This window comes from Ictalurus furcatus, chromosome 27 (genome assembly GCF_023375685.1).
Source record: "Ictalurus furcatus strain D&B chromosome 27, Billie_1.0, whole genome shotgun sequence".
Taxonomy (NCBI): Eukaryota; Metazoa; Chordata; class Actinopteri; order Siluriformes; family Ictaluridae; genus Ictalurus; species Ictalurus furcatus.
This window is the reverse complement of record NC_071281.1, coordinates 12771945-12789558: the sequence shown is the minus strand read 5'-3', so window position 1 is coordinate 12789558 and position 17614 is coordinate 12771945. Positions and strand designations below refer to the sequence as shown.

General features: G+C 38.2%; 1 protein-coding gene across 2 annotated transcripts in view; it reads right to left on the bottom strand.

The window, feature by feature from the left end:
* Nucleotides 1-15029, bottom strand: part of itga11a (integrin, alpha 11a) — a 57598-nt gene extending 42569 nt beyond the window's left edge. The window contains exons 1-2 of one of the 2 annotated variants that reach the window (XM_053617000.1): nt 14402-15029; nt 5660-5771 (exon numbers count right to left, since the gene is read on the bottom strand). In XM_053617000.1, the coding sequence (XP_053472975.1) occupies nt 5660-5771; nt 14402-14450 (161 nt within the window). In that variant the 5' untranslated portion in view covers nt 14451-15029. Of the gene's footprint in view, nt 1-5659; nt 5939-14401 lie in introns of those variants that run through there. The other variant, XM_053616999.1, reaches the window with a different exon arrangement.
* Between the last annotated feature and the right edge of the window lie 2585 nt (nt 15030-17614).

Here is a 17614-nt window from a genome sequence, read left to right as displayed (position 1 = left end):
TTCTTTGAATTTACTTTAAGACTATGAGTTCCAATACATATGTTTCTCACATACATATCTCAGTCAGACGTTATCCCCAAAACTGAAAGGGAGAATTCACATTTAAAGATTTCACTTCAATCCCACTAAAAGACACACTGCCTACCTCCTTTATGAGCTTCATTTTACTTATTGGTGGTATGAAATAGTGGTTATCATTTTGCTTATTTTGGTTTATTATTAAAAAAAATCTATTAATACAGCTGTTAGTCACCTTGTTAGTGTGGATTATGCTGTATTATTGGTCAAGTACATGGTTTGTTCATGTTAACAAATGCATTAAATAATGTCAGTAAAGGTAGCCTTGATATAAACTATTACCCGATACTCTCTGCATGTCAGCAGGAATAAAGATGCATGGACTGAATGTACAGCCATGAGGATCCCTCCTACAGAGCACTTCCCACTTCAAAGATCCCAAACAACCCAATGCTTCCCCAGACAACTGGATTCCTGGAATAAACAACACATTCATCCTCCCAGAAAAATATTCTGTGCCCTAAGGCATCCGCATTGGATCCTGAGAACTGCACAAAGCTAGCTGTGTGGAGCAGTGTGTGCTTTAAACATCACAAAACCTAGAGGAATTGGTCAGGTTACACTGGAAGTGGAAGTGAGTGGCTTGAGATGGATGTAAGGAAACACTTCTTCTTGACATTAAATGTGGAGTTAAGTTGACATGTGTGATCCAGGATCCAGATCTCTTCAAGTATTTCAAATCATGTTGATTTAAGTTGCACCCAGTTTGGACATTATAATTCTGGCAAAGATACAGGATACACTAAAGGTTATATATTAACAAAATGAACATGGAATCTTTTTTATCTTATCTTTTGTTTCCCCAATAGTCAGGTAGCAGACACTTCTGGCCATTCAGACAACTCTTAATTCTGTTGATTTGAGGTTCTGTTTAGCATGTGAAAGGTACTGACTAGCTAGTTTGCTAGTGTGCCTTTGAGTACCTGTTGGCAAAATGGTACCTTTCATAATTATACAAATTGCCTATTTACAAATTAATAAAGATCTGTATATTTAATAAGACTTACTTTACATGTTAGGTAAGCTACAGTTATAGCTATGCAAAGATGCTAGCTAGCTATAAGGCAGAATTAGTTTGGATAATGTTATAGCATGGATATAACAGTAACAAACAGTGAAATAATTGTAAAATGATGTGGTCTATTTAATGGTCAGCACAGTATTAACAAATGTATGTATCTAGTTAAAATATTGCAGTATGATGCAGCAGTGAATCTGAGGTTTTAGTGCATCTAGCATGTAGTTATCTATTGGCTGTCTGCCAGCATAACTGAATAGATCATAGAGTTAAATGGATTTAACCTAGTTTCTATTAGAAATTATTCAAATGTCCATCACAATACGTACTGTTCACATAAATCAAAGGTTCCAGAGCTGCTCTGTTGTGCATTCCCAACCAATATAACACCCATCTGCACCACTTTTATTAATAGAACTTCAAAAATAACGTTTTCTAATATATCATATGAAATATTGTCAAATTATAGCCATGCCAGGAGCCACCAGGAGGTCTTTTTCACCATTTTGAACAAGAACATTACAGTGTGATGATCATCTAAAGCATTGGTGCCATCTTCTCAGATCTAGCACCAAGTTCTAGAAAATTTCTGCTGTGCAATCGATCTCACTGACTAAGGTTAATTTGATGAAATCGTTGAGATGATTTCTCAAAAAAAAAAAAAGAAAAAAAAGTTAAGGAAATGGTAAACTCATACATTGGTCATACACTCACATGATTTTATATGCCCATAAAAGTTGAAACCACTTTGGCACAATTAGTTTCTTTTGGGCAAAAACAATGCTAGAGCCCTGTATTTAAAGTACAATATCTTTTATTGGCTATGTAGAAATTATATCTGATCTATGGCCATATTTAATGGCAGCTGTAGGATTTTTGTTTGACTTTTCACTATTTCATACCTGTTTATTGCATTTACATGTTGAAGATTAAATTGTCCTTGCTGAGGATGCACAAATTCATCTCGTGTAGACTACATCTCTTACTTAGAACTGTAGTATTTTGTGGGGGTTTTGGAACTGACCCTAAATGTACCGTATGTTTTAATGTCTTGTCAAAACATACGGGGTGATGGAAATGGACACCTCTGTGGTCCATGTAATTCTGAGACCACAGTCAACTTTCTCAGACCCGCACTGTGCCTCTGAAGCTCACCAATGCAAATTCACCAAACAGCAATGCAAAGGACCCAGAGAAAGAAAGAAAGAAAGAAAGAAAAAAAGACCAAATATGTGTGCAGTGACTGCTGACATTCATAAATCTTTATTTTATTTCTCATGTAGGAAGACAAGGGAAGAGGAGCTAGTCCCACTCAGTCTCACTTTGGCATTATCTAATATTGGCATTATGAGTCATATTCAAGCTGCTAAATATGTTCTACAGCTGCTTTCAATGGATCCAATTTAATATAACAGCGTAGGAGGAAGGAAAAACAAAAAAAAGCCTAGATTTCTCTTTCTTGAGGACATGACATGTTACTTGAAAAAGTACTTATCAAGACATTTCCTGAGTGGACTGCATGTCTCACACACTCTTTTACATTCATCCACAGCCAGCAGTGTCTCTTAGCACCTAAAGCATTTCCCGTGTTCAGACCGATCAAAAGTAGCCTTACACCATGTTGACAATTAGCTACTGTTCCTCCCATCCCCTATTGCCCAGAGCTGTGCCAGTGCAAACACTCAAGCTTCCTGATGCTCACACACAAAAAAATTTTATATTAATTTTTCAACTCCCCATGAAGTAACCTACTGTGCAAACTTCCATGAACTCTAAACTTCCATTAACTACCTTTGACAACCCTGTATTGTGGTAAAAAAAAATTTCTTTCTTTGTCTTGTTCTCTTTTTTCCTGCATTTCTCCTTCAGTAAATGGATACAGCAATGCGGTTTCTTTACAATGCCTCCAAGATTTGCAACAAAGGGTATAATGCTGTAGAGTAATAAATTGTTAGAAATTTGTTTGTGCACATGAATGAATGCATGGTTGAGAAGCCTGTGTAACAAAAAACAACAACAATCTTTTGGTTTTAGTTTTTAAAAGAAAGCTGCAGTTGTTGTAAAAACCAGCCAAATGTGTGCCAAACAGTAAGCGTATAGAACCCCCCACCCCCCATACACACCTCAGACACACAAACATATATACAGACACATACAGAAGCCAGACATACCAGGTACACACACACGCACACACACACACACACACAAACACACACACATACAGTGCTAAAATTTCCTTTAGTTAGTAAATGATTTCCAGATGTGTTTTGACTGATGGGAAGAGAGAGAGAGAGAGAGAGCTGGACTATTTGGTTGCTGCAAATGACGAGATCTTTGTTGATATCCCCAAATATCAGCTCAACTAAATTTACAACAAACTTTCTAGTTCCAGCTACAGCCCTGGCATTAAGCATTTACACTAAACTATGTGGAGAATGTAAACTAGGGAGAAGCATTTTCAGCATGGTCTGGAGAGCAATAGGAATGTCATTGTGATTATTCAAGGCAGCAAATAAGTTCACATCATTATTGTTTACTTATCTCCGGTTACAGGGTTTGTGTATGTGGTATGTTTACTCTTAATGGAAGGAAGTACTGAAGTTCAGATTTGTAATACCTAAATACTTTGATCTGTTCAATATCACATAATTATAACAAAATCGATTTTGCCCTTCGATCCCTTAAGCCCTATTCAAGTGATTATGAGTTCCATGATTATAATCCAATACAAATCAGCAAAGTCTGGAGAGAGATCATTCCAGAGTCAGTTCAAGGAAAACCCCACCCTCAAACACATTTAATATGTTTATATTTAAATATTTGCAGTCTGCTTAGGGATTCTGGTGCTAATTTGTTGGTTTTATTTTGTTATGTCTGTGAGAGGTTAGTGGTTGTCTGCTGCTCTGATGTCACAAGCAGACATTGCTAGTGCAATTACAATGGCAATTAATACTAGAAAAAAACAAAACATTCTCAACCCTAAGGTATAATGGTAAGATTTTACTGCTAGCGCCGAGAAAGAAAAAAAAAAGAGTAAGAGCTTCTTTTCTCACTCACCATTGTCCAGTGACATTCAACATCATTAATGAGAAATCCAACTTAGAAGTATTGGGGACAGCAAAGCTGGACTCAAAGTGTTTCAAAAGCTGAGCTGTGTTATCGCAGAGACGCTAGATAATGAGCTATTAGATGAAGAGTGTGATTGTTTTTATGGTGGTATTAGCCTGAAAATTTGGAAGCTGATTTCTTTGGGAAGTATGTACAGATGAACAAACTAAAGCACTGCTGCATCGCTCTCTTAAGGTACAGTAGGTTGTGGATGCTAAAGTAAATTCATGCTGTGACATGTAAATCCAGGCAAATTAAAAAGATACTTTTACCCTGTCTGAATTGACTAGTCTATTCACTTAGCAATTACATTTCTGAGCCCTGTATAGTAAAACCAGTCTCATTTGTGAAGCAATGGCACATCCATGTTTTTAGATGTGCACTGCTAAATAGGCAGCAAAAGCAGACAAAGGGTTAGCAACACCAATTATGTATGGTACATAGCTGTATTTGCAGATTATCTGATTTGATCCTTGATGCAAAATGAATGGCCACATAATGAGCTTCCCTGTAGTTTCTAATTCTCAATGGAATGTACTTGAACTATTTACAATGTGTTTTGATTTAATCGGCATGAATTCACGTATGGTTAATTAAGTCTTCAGAAGTAATGGACCATAACAGACCTCTCATAGATTTGAGGTCAAATGTTGGGGTGGTAATTGGGATGACAAGATTTATTCCAGAGGTAGAAAACTTCCCACAACCTCCCACCCCCACAACCAATACAGAGAAGTTCAACTGGAGGAGAAAGTCAGAAGACTGATCAAATATGTTTTGGTTATACAATAGTTAGTGAATTGAAGCTAAAACTCATGTTTGGGATTTAGAGGGAGCAAGGATCTAGCTGATCTAGGCTGTGAAAGCCAATCAAGGAACTGTCTTTACACGGCATTCTACGGTAAATGTCTATATTTTATTTGATGAATGCGTACATACATAACGGTTTAAAATACTCCAAGGTCATTTAGAAGTAACCATGATGCAATGTTGTAATCCAATAATCACCACAAAGAGACACAGTTTCTGTGGTCAGCACATACAGTAAGGATGCCAGTATCCTCACTGATGATGTCATATAGAGGGATGACAAATGCCCTGTTCATTCAACTCACAACAATACTTACTAGTGGTTAACCACATAAACCGTGATATTAGGAGTTTTTCTGGGGGATTTTGGCAAGTAACAATGGTAGGCAAGATGAATAATGTTTTGTTGTTTATATAATACTTTTTAAATTGACCTTAAATGCACTCATAAGAAAACAATGGAGTGAGAAATCCAGCTAAAAAAACAAATATTGCTTGGACCATATTCTGTTAGTGCCATGCACAGCATTGTAGATATTACCTTTCACACTTCAGCCCGAAACCAAAATGGGCAAAAATGTTACATAGAAAGGAAATACAAAGGAAAGAAATGACAAAGAAAGTAAATGAAGAATGTCATCTTACCATTTCTGTCCACCAGCTGTATGTTGCTGAACGGTGAAACCGAACTGCACCTGCTTTGGGCCCTTTATGACTCTATGGCTCTTTGTGTCTATGTTGAAACAGTCATGGAGTCCTGCAAGAAAGCAGAAATTGGTCAAACACAAGCCATTCAAAACATTTTTAAAATTTATTGTATTCATTGGCAATGGTGATAATTTCAGAATTTTTTTTTTTTTTCCAGAAACTGAAACAGAAATCTACGGCCAAGCTATATAGTTTCCCCAGTTTGGGACTGAGTATGATAATATGGGTTGGTGAATTGAACTAAACCTCAAAATTCAATTATTGCAAGAATCTTAATTGTGGTGTAGCCCTCTTTTGTACTACATGAATAAATTTTGTAACCATGTAAAAACAAACTATTTTGTATAGGGTCAGTGGTAGCTCAGTGGTTAAGACATTGGACTACCGATCGGAAGGTCGTGAGTTCAAAATCCCATCACTGCCAAGCTGACACTGCTGGGCCCTTGAGCAAGGCCCTTAGCCCTCAACTGCTCAGTTGTATAAATGACACAAATGTAAGTCGCTCTGGATAAGGGTGTCTGCCAAATGCCATAAATGTAATGTAAATGTAATATTTACACAGTCAGCTTGGAAATAAGCACAAATGTTTTCTGGATGTATGCTTATCTCAGTAAGGAATCTGTTATCACTCAGTATGACTTCCTACTGGAGCACAGTCACCCCCCAGTGTGAGGAGCATCTAACCTCTGGGACACACTAAAACAGCAAACACTCTCATGGAGGTCCTCTAAAGCATCTCTGTGAAGAGCAGCCTTAATTCCTAGCATACAAAGAAGGAGTCTGTGCTTTCTTTCAGCTTCAACTGACTGTCTGCCACTCATTCAACATGCCATTGTACAATAAAGAGAATGATTTGCCCCATCAGGGTAAAGTAGAACCAACAGACAATCCCAGAGACTGAAATGGCACTGTCAGTTAAGTGAAGAGAGAAGTTTTGGTACCCAATGTAGCCTCAGATTCCTGATTTTTGCTGACAGGATTGGAACCTGATTTGGTCTTCTGCTGTTGTAACCTATGCACCTCAAAGTTTCCCATGTTGTTCATTCTGAGATGCCTTTCTATTCACTACAGTTGTGGTGGTTATTTGAGTTACCATAGTCTAGTCAGTCTCTTTTGACCTCTCTCATCAATAAGATGTTTTTGCCAACACAAAAACTGCCAATGTCTTTTTTTTTTTTTTTTTTTGCGCTATTTTGTGCAAACCCTAGAGATGGTTGTGCATGAAAATCCCAGGAGATCGGCAGTTTCTGAAATACTCAACACAGTCCATCTGGCACCAACAACTATGCCATGGTGAAAATTACTGAGATCACTGAGATCACATTTTTTCTCCATTCTGGTGTTTGATGTGAACAGAAGCGCTCGACCAGTATCTACATATTTTTGTATGCCACTTTTGTATACCAAAGTATTTATAGACAGACAAATAACTAAATAATTAAGCTGAGCCTTTAAGGGGTTAAAGCCATTTGCTGATGACAACATTGTGAAACGTGATGTCTGAATCTTTGCAAGCGATTTACTTTTCCACTTACAGAAGTCAGTAATTGAAGAAATTATAGCAAAGAGGAGTAATGGCCTTTTGGCAGACAGGAGAAGTTAAGCCTTCTTAGCGTTGGCCTGACATTTTAAAACCATTCTTTGTTATGTCTTCCTCCTACGTTTCACTGTCACTCACTCTGAAATGCTTTCTTGTTTGGCTGCAGTAACATCAATGATATGCTACTGTGGTGATAAGGCTGATGTCACTGCACACTGTTTTCCACCATGAAAGATGATAGGCATGCTAACTAATGCTGGTTTCTCTTTAATTGCTTTTTTGGTTCTGGTTCCATGCATAAAAGCATCATGTACTTAAGAAGAGAGAGTGAGAAAATAAATGTTATCCTTTTCTATACTGTTGCAGCCAACACTAAAAATCATTTCATTGAAAGCATAAATAAAGTATAAAGGAGAGAAACAAAGAAGCAAAAAGGGCTTTTCTTGCAAAAATAATCACTGATAATAGTTATATCTATGAGGAAGATAGATATTTCTGCATGTCAGTAGTGTTTCTCTAATATGTGTCATGGCATGAACACCCACAGTGAGCTGGTATGAAGGCCTTCATAGAGAAGATGAATTTCACCCTTTGTTCACACACACACACACACACACACACACACACACACACACACACACACACACACACACACAAGATATTCTCAAAGGATCTCCTCTCTCACCTGTCTCTGTCCTGATTCTCTCTCTCTCTCTCTCTCTCTCTCTCTCCCCCCCTCCCTCTAGCATTCATCTTCTGCCTGCATTCTCTCTTAGCCAAGACTGATAACAGTCTGACATGTCTGTGAAAACAACATCTGAACTTCATTCATAACATTACTGAAATGTTTGAATTGCTGCTCCCTGGAAACTTGACATAGAAATTGGGAATATTTAAATGAAAAGTCCAACCTGAAACATATCAAATATGCTTGTATGGAAATATTTGTGATGTGCTTAGCAATTCGAGTGCTAATTTGCTGGTTTGTGCGGAATTTTTGTAAATTCAGTGAGAAGCTAGTAGGCGTGTGCCAAGCTGACATCACTAGGGACAGCTGAGACATAAGGGATAATGGTCAGGTTTTTGCTGTTAGCTCTGAAAATTTTTCAGTGATGTTCAATATCATGGACTCAAATTGGCAATCTATGAGATGATGAGCATGATGGTCAGGGATAAATTCATCAATTTATGATTGGGATCTGACATTTATATATTTCTGTAAAGCTGCTTTATGACAATGTCCATTGTTATAAGCGCTATACAAATAAAACTGAATTGAATTGAATGGTGTTAACAGCAATATTAGCATTTGTGAAAAGTATGAGGGATGAGGGAGTGAAAGAGCTGGACAGACTAAAACACTAAAGTGCTGCTGCACTGCTCTCTATAGGTAGAGATGAAGCAAGGGCTAATTTCCAATGGTGCTACTACCAGCAGGTAGTCGAATGGCATTGTGGGTAATCTTTACTCATGGGAGACACTAATACATCTACAAAATCTCTGACCTCACATTGACTGGACTTAAATCAGACAGTTGGAGTAGCATAAGAAAATGTTCAAATCATTTAAAAAATATTTAATGACAATAACATTTGGTAGAATGATGACATGAACCAGTCAGAAACATGACACATGTGCACATGCAAGCAACAGATGAAATGACCCATGCTCACCACCTCATCCATATCCCTATAAGGAGCCTAAGCAACTGTTATGACAGTCAGACAGGTTATACAATCTGACCCCCCCCCCCCCACCCTATTTGACAAGATCAAACCAATAATTTCTTTCAGCATGACACCCAGTTTAAATATTGACACATTCTCTACATTGTTCAAGTCATGTCTTTGATGTATTTTTTTCCCATGGAATATTCTCCAGACGACGTCTTGCATAGCTATAAAAACTAGAAGCAGTTTATAGCTCACATGTGTGTGAAAAAACAGTGAGTGCATTAAATAAGAAGAGATGCAAGAAAGGAAAAGTCTAATAAGCATATCATGATACTGAATGCAGATATTTTCTTCACTGATTGATTCAAATTCCCATTCCAAGTTTTCCAATCATTTCTGCTTGATTTCTTAAGCATTCACACACACACACACACAAAACTTTAGTAATTTACTGGTGAGACTTTCAAACTATTCAGACTACCATCAAAAGTGTTTTTTTGTTCAATTTCACTCTTGCATTAAAAAGAATCAGGATGGGGGGGGGGGGGCAGAAGAGTGTGGAGAAGCTGCAGTTTTTTATTTGAAACCCTAACGTGGCACAGCGATTTAATACTCCCACTAATATCAGCGTCTCACGAAGCGGTATTTGCCTTGTCTTTTTTGTGTACAGATGCTTCTGCCCAGATAAATAAACCTCAGTAATGTGGCTCCTTTCCCTGTGTGTCCAGAATGAGACTGCGTTGCCTTTGGCCCAGAAGCAAGCTGCAGGAGCTTCACCACAGCCACGCTGACACACATCCACTCGCAGATCAACAGCAGTGAGGGTCCCAAGCAGAGATTCAAAGAATTAAGAGGAGAAACCACTGACTATTCCCTGACCCCATATAATTACCAATGATCCCAATTAACAATGACAAATCTGATCCTACATTAGCATCCTTACTTGAGATGCTTTGTGGAATCCCCCGTCTCTAAAAGACCAAAAGTCAACAGAATCGGGTCAACAGACAACCCTCAAGTCAAGAAAACTCTAACTGGAACAATTGAATGAACCCTACTGACATTGCATTCCCCTGAGACATGAGCCACTTTAAAACTCAATCAACTCAAGACATGGTGGTTCTCAAATCTGAAACAGATTTCCCAAAGTCTTGCATCATCTCAAAAATAAAACTATGATAGACTTGATCTGACTTGAACCAGAAATCTTAGATGAAAACTCAGAACAGCTCTCCATCATAAACACGTTTAAGGTTAAAAAAAAAAAAAAAAACCCCAAAGCTCCCAGCTATATGTGATCACCATCTGTGATGAACAGAGCACCTCCACACATCTGCTTGTCTCTCACTCATCCCTCTTTTCCTTCACAAATATTTACATGTGGAGCTGCTCTGATGCTAATGAGGCCCGATGCGACCCATCGGCTAAGATTATGAGCCAGCAGATTTGCTTCTAAAGAACTGCACATGCCTGAATTTCATCCTTCTGACCACTGAAATATTCTTGCGCTTCACTGTCCACTAATATGTATGTGATTTTTCTTGGAAGTTTTAACACAAAGAGAATGGCAAAAACAAATATCTATCGATCCATGCCAACTTTCCTACTGTGTGTTCTGCAGTCTGGAAAACTAATCACAGTGCTGATGGAGAGACGCTTTGCAGGGGACAGGGTCAGTGGCATGAAACAAAGTGTGAGCTCTTGCAAAGAAAATGGGCCGCTGGAACATTTGGGTGCTGTCCAGAATGCTCTAGGTCTTCTGAGCCACACAAAATAACCACAATTACTCATGAGTGAAAGTACACAAACTGCTCCATTGGGTGATATCCATAGTAAAATAATGCTTGCAATCTGAAAGTGCACTGAATATAAAAGAGCCAGAAAGGAAAACTGGACAATGCATGTCCCAAGGAAAATTATACCTATACGTAGAGGTGGTACATCTTCAAGTTCTTCACTTGAACTAAAAAAAAAAAGTAAAAGTTCAAATAACTTAAAGTATTTAAGTACATCTACAACAAAAATTCACAAAAGAATAAAACATCTGCCTCAAACCTTGCACTGATTTGACTTACTGAATGGAAATAAATGCCCCTTTCACTAAGGAACCAAAAAATGTGAGCAAATTAGCTAAGGCTAACTAATCATTCCTAATATTTTCAAATGTTAGCTAGCTTGATGTTAAGTAAGTCTGATGGCACAAACTAGCTGAATGTTAATATCTAGTTTGTGATAGTATAAAACTGCTTTGATAAACACAGTGTTTGTAGTGACATATCCTTGTCTCATTCTTCTTGAAACATCTGTAAAAAAAAAAAAAAAAAAAAGTCAGCTTATGACTTGTGGAGAAATATACAAATTGTAGTGTAGGAAATGTGAGTAGAAAGAGATTTTTCTTTTGGAATGGAGTAAGTAAAAGTCAAACGTATGAATTGGGGGGAAAAACACATAATTACAGTGCTGTGAAAAAGAATTTGTGATTTCTTCTGGTTTTGTATATATCTCAGTTTTTTTTAAACCATTCAGAAGTGGACCTACACATATGCTTTGGATCATTGTCTTGCTGCATAATCCAGTTGTGTTTGAGTTTCAACATATGGACTGAAGACTGGACATTCTCCTTTAGGATTTTCTGGTAGAGAGAATTCATATTTCCCATAATTATTGCAAGTTGCCCAGGCCCTGAAGCAGCAAAGCATCCCCACCCCATCACACTACCACCACCATGCTTGACCGTAGGTATGTTGTTCGTTTTGTGGAATTCTGTGTTTTGTTTATGCCAGATAAAATGGGACCCCTGTCTTCCAAACAGTTCCACTTTTGACTCATCAGTCCACAGAACATTCTCCCAAAAGGTTTGAGAATCATCACGGTGTGTTTTGGCAAAATTCAGACAAGCATTAATGTTGTTCTGGGTTAGCAGTGGTTTTCACCTCACCACTCTTCCATGGATGCCATTTTTTGTAGTGTCTTTCTGATAGTGGAGTCATGAACAGTGACCTTTATTGATGCAAGAGAGGCCTGTAGGTCCTTTGATGTTGCCCTTGGCTCTTTTGTGACTTGCTGGATAAGTCATTGCTGTGCTCGTGGATGAATTTCGGAAGGTTCATTACTGGGCCGAGTTTTTCCATTTGGCGATAGTGAATCTTTGGAGTCCCAGAGTCTTTGAAATAGCTTTGTTTATCACCTTCTTCTTCATAGTTTCTAGAATTTCTTTCAGATTTGGCATAGTGTGTTACTAAGACCTTTTAAGCAACTTCATGCTGTTGAAAAAGTTGTATTTAAGTGTTGATTTGATTGAACAGGGTTTGCAGTAATCAGGCCTGGTTGCGTCTAGTCCAGCTGAACCCCATTATGAATGTAGTTTCATAGATTTTGGGAATTACTAACTATGGAGGCAAATAGTTTTACTAAAACTACTATTTTTTAAATTTTTACACAGGCCCAGTTGGTATTGGATAACTTTTTTGCTTCAATAAATAACATTATCATTTAAAAACTGTATTGTGTGTGTACTCAAGTTGCCTTTGTTTTATTTCGTATTTCGTTTGAAGATCTAAAACTATTTAGTATGAGATATACATAAAAACAGCAGAAATCAGATACTTTTTCACAGCATTGCATGGGGAAAAACCCATGTAAACCCATATAAAGTATATGTATACACAGATTTAGATACAGCAAGAATGTCCTTGATAATATTTTTTGAATTAGAACGAATGAGCTGGGTATGGTTGGAGTTTCTTTTTTCTTGTTAGAGTTTATACAAATAAAGTCACAAGAAATTATAACCTCAGTCCTAACCTTACATTCAGAGTGTATTTTTTGGATAGCTAAACGTTCTTAGCTTCATAAAGGGGTTGTATTTGGAGTTTTCTCTTTCCCCAAAGGGACAAACTAAAGAACAGTTTAATGTTCTAAACTGAACATTTTTTTTTTCTTTTTCTAGTGTAAATTTAACTATGGTAAGCTTTCACACACATTAATTCATGCGACTTGCTACAAATTTGTAAGTGTGACACCATGTTGTCTCCACACATTTTTTTATCTGAATTTAAAAAAAAATCTACACTGCCTATACCATGCTGTTGTTAAGATTACTATGTCCAGCTGTTCACACAGCAGATGTGTTAAGGAAGGGCACGACCTGAAAGACAGGACCTCTGATGAGATTGTGCTGCATAAAACTTGCTTGGCCAGTAAGCAATCTAGACCTTCATCTGGACAACAAGCAGCTGACGGAAACCAAACACAGAGCAGGCTTTCCCACACACATCTCTCTCTCTCTCTCTCTCTCTCTCTCTCTCTCGCTCTCTCTCTCTCTCTCTCTCTTTTATGCATGCACATTAAATGTATTCAGACTTGCATTAGATCCAGCACATTACACATCATCCAACTTCAAAAGCTGTCAGAGGCATCATACATGACTGTTGGTATGAGTCTTTCCAGCTCTTTTGTCTGTTTCAGCAGTAGATAAATTAGTTCCTACTGGACAAGAAGCCATGATTTCCAGCCAGCAATCCAATTTCTGCAGCAACACAAATATTTACACACCAGATAAACTAATGTTTCAGCACAAATTTGATTTAGAACAGCGCCAAGTAGAAGTCATAGTGTAACTCTTTCCCAGCAATGTCAAAAAGATGCAAAAAAAAAAAAAAAAAAAAAAAAGCAATCGCTCCAATTATTACTGATCATTTTATATGAAATAAATACAATTCCTTTCGGAATATGTCAAAACAAACTGTGTGAGAAAACTGGATCTCACTACAATATCACTAATTAAACTAACCACAATGAGCTAACATCCAAGTGAAACACATTACATTATATCATTTATATAACCTGTAGTCCTAATTATGTCTAGTTCCATGTCTTAGCTTTTATGAGCGCCAACAGGACTCCACTCCACATGAGAGAAGAGTACATTTAAATAAGCCTGTGTGCACTAACCGCCTTAGGACAGCACTCAGCTGCCAGACTCTCGAGCTCTCTCTATAAGCTGCTGTGATTGTAATTTCACTGCTAATTGAGCCAGGCTGTGGCAGGAGACCTTTTTTTTTTTTTTTTTTCCCACATTCTGTCATGTATTAGTGCACTTTGTTAGAAGTCAGGTAATATCACCTTTCATTTCAAAACACTGCTTGAGAACAGCTCAAAAATATGGGAGCCTAAGAATTTGAAACGTTCCATTGCAAGCTCAGCATCTGTCAAAGCAGGAAGTTTCTGCCGAGAGAACGTTTATATTGGTCACACACACGACTTTGGTATTAACGCTGGTCTGAGAAAGTTCCGACTTTCAAAAAAAATCCCACATAATCATTACTGTAGTTGCCAAGCAACAGAAAGCAAACAGCTCTGTTTCTTTTTAAAGAATCCATCAAAGGGGCATCTCACAATCAAAACAACTACATAACTGTACACACACACACACACACACACACACACAAACACACACACACTCACCTGGCCATAGGCACAGAGTCCAAAGCAGCAGAGTGCAGTAGTACTCCATGCTTGTGAGTGTGTGTGCATATGTGTGTGTGTGTGTGTGTGTGTGTGTGTGTGTGTGTGTATGAGGGCAGAATATCTGTCAGTGTGTTCTCCTTAAAGCTCCAGGCCTGATTGACTCCACTGCTGCTGAAAACCTTCACTATATCTGGGGGAAAGAGGAGGAGACTGTGGCCAAACGAAAAGGAGGTGCACATTCAGCCAGCAGGCAGATAGTCTTGAACTCTCACTCTCAAGAGAATCTCACTCTGATTCTCTTTCACTCATGCACTTGCTCTCTCTCACGCTTACTGTCTCTTCATCATTCTATTAGTTACCTCAAAAAAACGTATTACCTTCTTTGTTTTATCAAACGTGGCATCAATTATGTAACCCCTAAAATCTGATAACACTGAATATTAGTAGTTCAATATACTGTACAGTTAGAGTATGCATACAGCCTCAGAAGTAAAGGTAATAAAGTTTAGGTTGGTTGGGTATGTATCCCTATGTATCCCTCTGGAAACATGGAAAGAGTATACCTTTAAAAACAGTTTTTAAGACATAATTGGTCCTACTGATAGTCTAAAAGCTAATGAAAGGTACACCATACATGCACCCTCCTGGGTAAAACATACAGACTAAACTATAAAAATATAGACTTTTCCTTTGTTCTTGAACAATGGAGAAACAAACTATCAGATGCAAAAAGTCACAACAGATGATCTGCTAGAGAAACAGAGATGGGTTATGTCTAAAAAAAGAACTGGAGTCATTGAACTACAGCCTGTTATCATACATTGATCAATTCTGCTCCAATATTTTCCAGTGCTTGGTTCGACTCGCTGAATTACTTTGGTGGAACTGCCTGTTGTCGACCCCTGCTGAAGGCAAATTGCCTTCATAAATCTGTGGTTTACATAATCCTGAGATAGCTGATAAACCCTGATGTGGAACTCCCAACTCATCCTTATCCAACCTCCAAAATCCAAACCAGCCAAATAATTACATATTGCATAACAACCCATGTTGGTGTCCAACTCACGACCATTCAGACCCACAATCCTCCTCTATGTACATGTTGCACAACTATAGCAAAGTTGAGTAATTGATCCGGCTCCACATAAGCCACATCACGTCCTCTCTATGCCTTATATTCGTCTCGCTCTCATTGTCTCACTCTCTGTCTCTAATACACACACACACTTGGATGCCAGAGTGCATTTATATCCTGGTATATCCCAGTGCCTTTCTTGCTTACTGTGGCAAATACACACAATAAGTCACCCATTATAGATCAGGCTTATATTCACTGCCCTGTAATCAGACCTGTACAATCCGCTCACTGCTACCAAAACTATACATTTACTTTCTCTGAACTGCTTATTTTAATTTAAATGCTGACAACTTTAGACTGTAAAGTAATGAGAGTTTTAAAACTTTTGAAGCTTTAGATTTCCACAAACACAGTACATTTCCCATGGCCATATTTGATATTTTTGTGGTACTAACTATTAATAATGTAGATATTACCAAGTTTACACTTTGCCATCTCAGACCATCCATCCATCCATTTTCTGCACTGTTTATTCTTCACAGGGTCATGAGAGAGCCCGGAGCCAATCCCAGGGAACTCAGGGCACAAGACGGGGGGCACCATGGACAGGGTGCCAACCCATCACAGGGCACAATCACACACACATTTAGACACCTCAGATGATTTGGAATGCCAATACAGTGCATGTCTTTGGACTGAGGGAGGAAGCCAGGGTACCCAGAGGAAACCCCCGAAGCACAGGGATTATCAGGAAAAAAATCACTTTTAATCATTCAATTTGTGGTTTTTATTATATTATATAATGTTATCCATCCATCTTCTATACCACGGGGAACCTGGAGACTATCCTAGGGGGAATCGGGCACAAGGCGGGGTACACCCTGGACAGGATGCCAATCCATCACAGGGCACAATCAGATACACATTCACACACCTATTCATACACTACGGACATTCCAATCAGCCTACCTTGCATGTCTTTGGACTGGGGGAGGAAACTGGAGTACCCGGAGGAAACCCCCCCGCAGCACAAGGAGGACATACAAACTCTGCACACACAGGGCCACGGCAGGAATCGAACATCCAGCCCTGGAGGTGTGAGGTGAACATGCTAACTACTAATATATTATATTATGTTATATTATATTATATTTATTCTTTTTTTTTTTTTTTTTGCATTTCTAAGTACAAGTAGTCTACACAAACTAATGTTATTATTATTGTTCAACCTCCTTATTGTATTTGTGTTTGAAGAAGAACTCCACAACACCAAATTACAGGACCCTTGATGATAATTGCATCTTGAACATTCAGAACAACTAAAGTTAAGACAGCAGCTTTCATTTAGGGCACTTAAAAAGTCATCTTTCAGTTTGCTTTCATCAAGCTGTTCTATCACACCCAAGCGTCTCCGAAATGCCAGTTGTTTGTTTCTATTTTGAGAAAGTGAAATGGGGGATTTACAGCATCATACAGACAAGGAGACAAACTGACAGGCAGTTTGTTTTTCGTCAACATATGTGAATAAATAGGACAAATTATTCATATAATATTCTGTGAATATTCTAAACATTGGAAAACCTAAGCGTAAATGTATATTTATACCACGGCACTGTGGAATACTCCATTCTGAATCTGTGTTGATTCATTTTCAATAATAGTAGCAGTTACAGTAGTGCTGGCTGCAAGGCAAATCACAGGTTCATATTAATGCACTTGTTATCATTTCTGTAGAAACAGCTCACACAGGGACTTGTATGCTGGATGATCCACGTACATAGATTTAAAAAACGTTGAGACACTTATACTTTCTGTGTTTTGTAACAGTCCATCCACAAATGCTAGTTAAAGCTCTATCATGCAAAGAAGAAGCCATATGTGAACATGATCCAGAAATACCGCCATCTTCTCTGGGCCAAAGTGCATTTGAAATGGACTGAGGCAAAGTAAAAAAACGTTCTGTGGTCAGACGAATCGAAATTTTAAATTCTTTTTTGTAAACCATGGGCGTCATGTCCTCTAAACTAAAGAGGACCAAAGAGAAGAGGGACCATCCGGCTTTTTATCAGCGCTCAGTTCAAAAGCCTGCATCTCTGATAGTATGGAGGTGCATTAGTGGCTATGGAATGGGC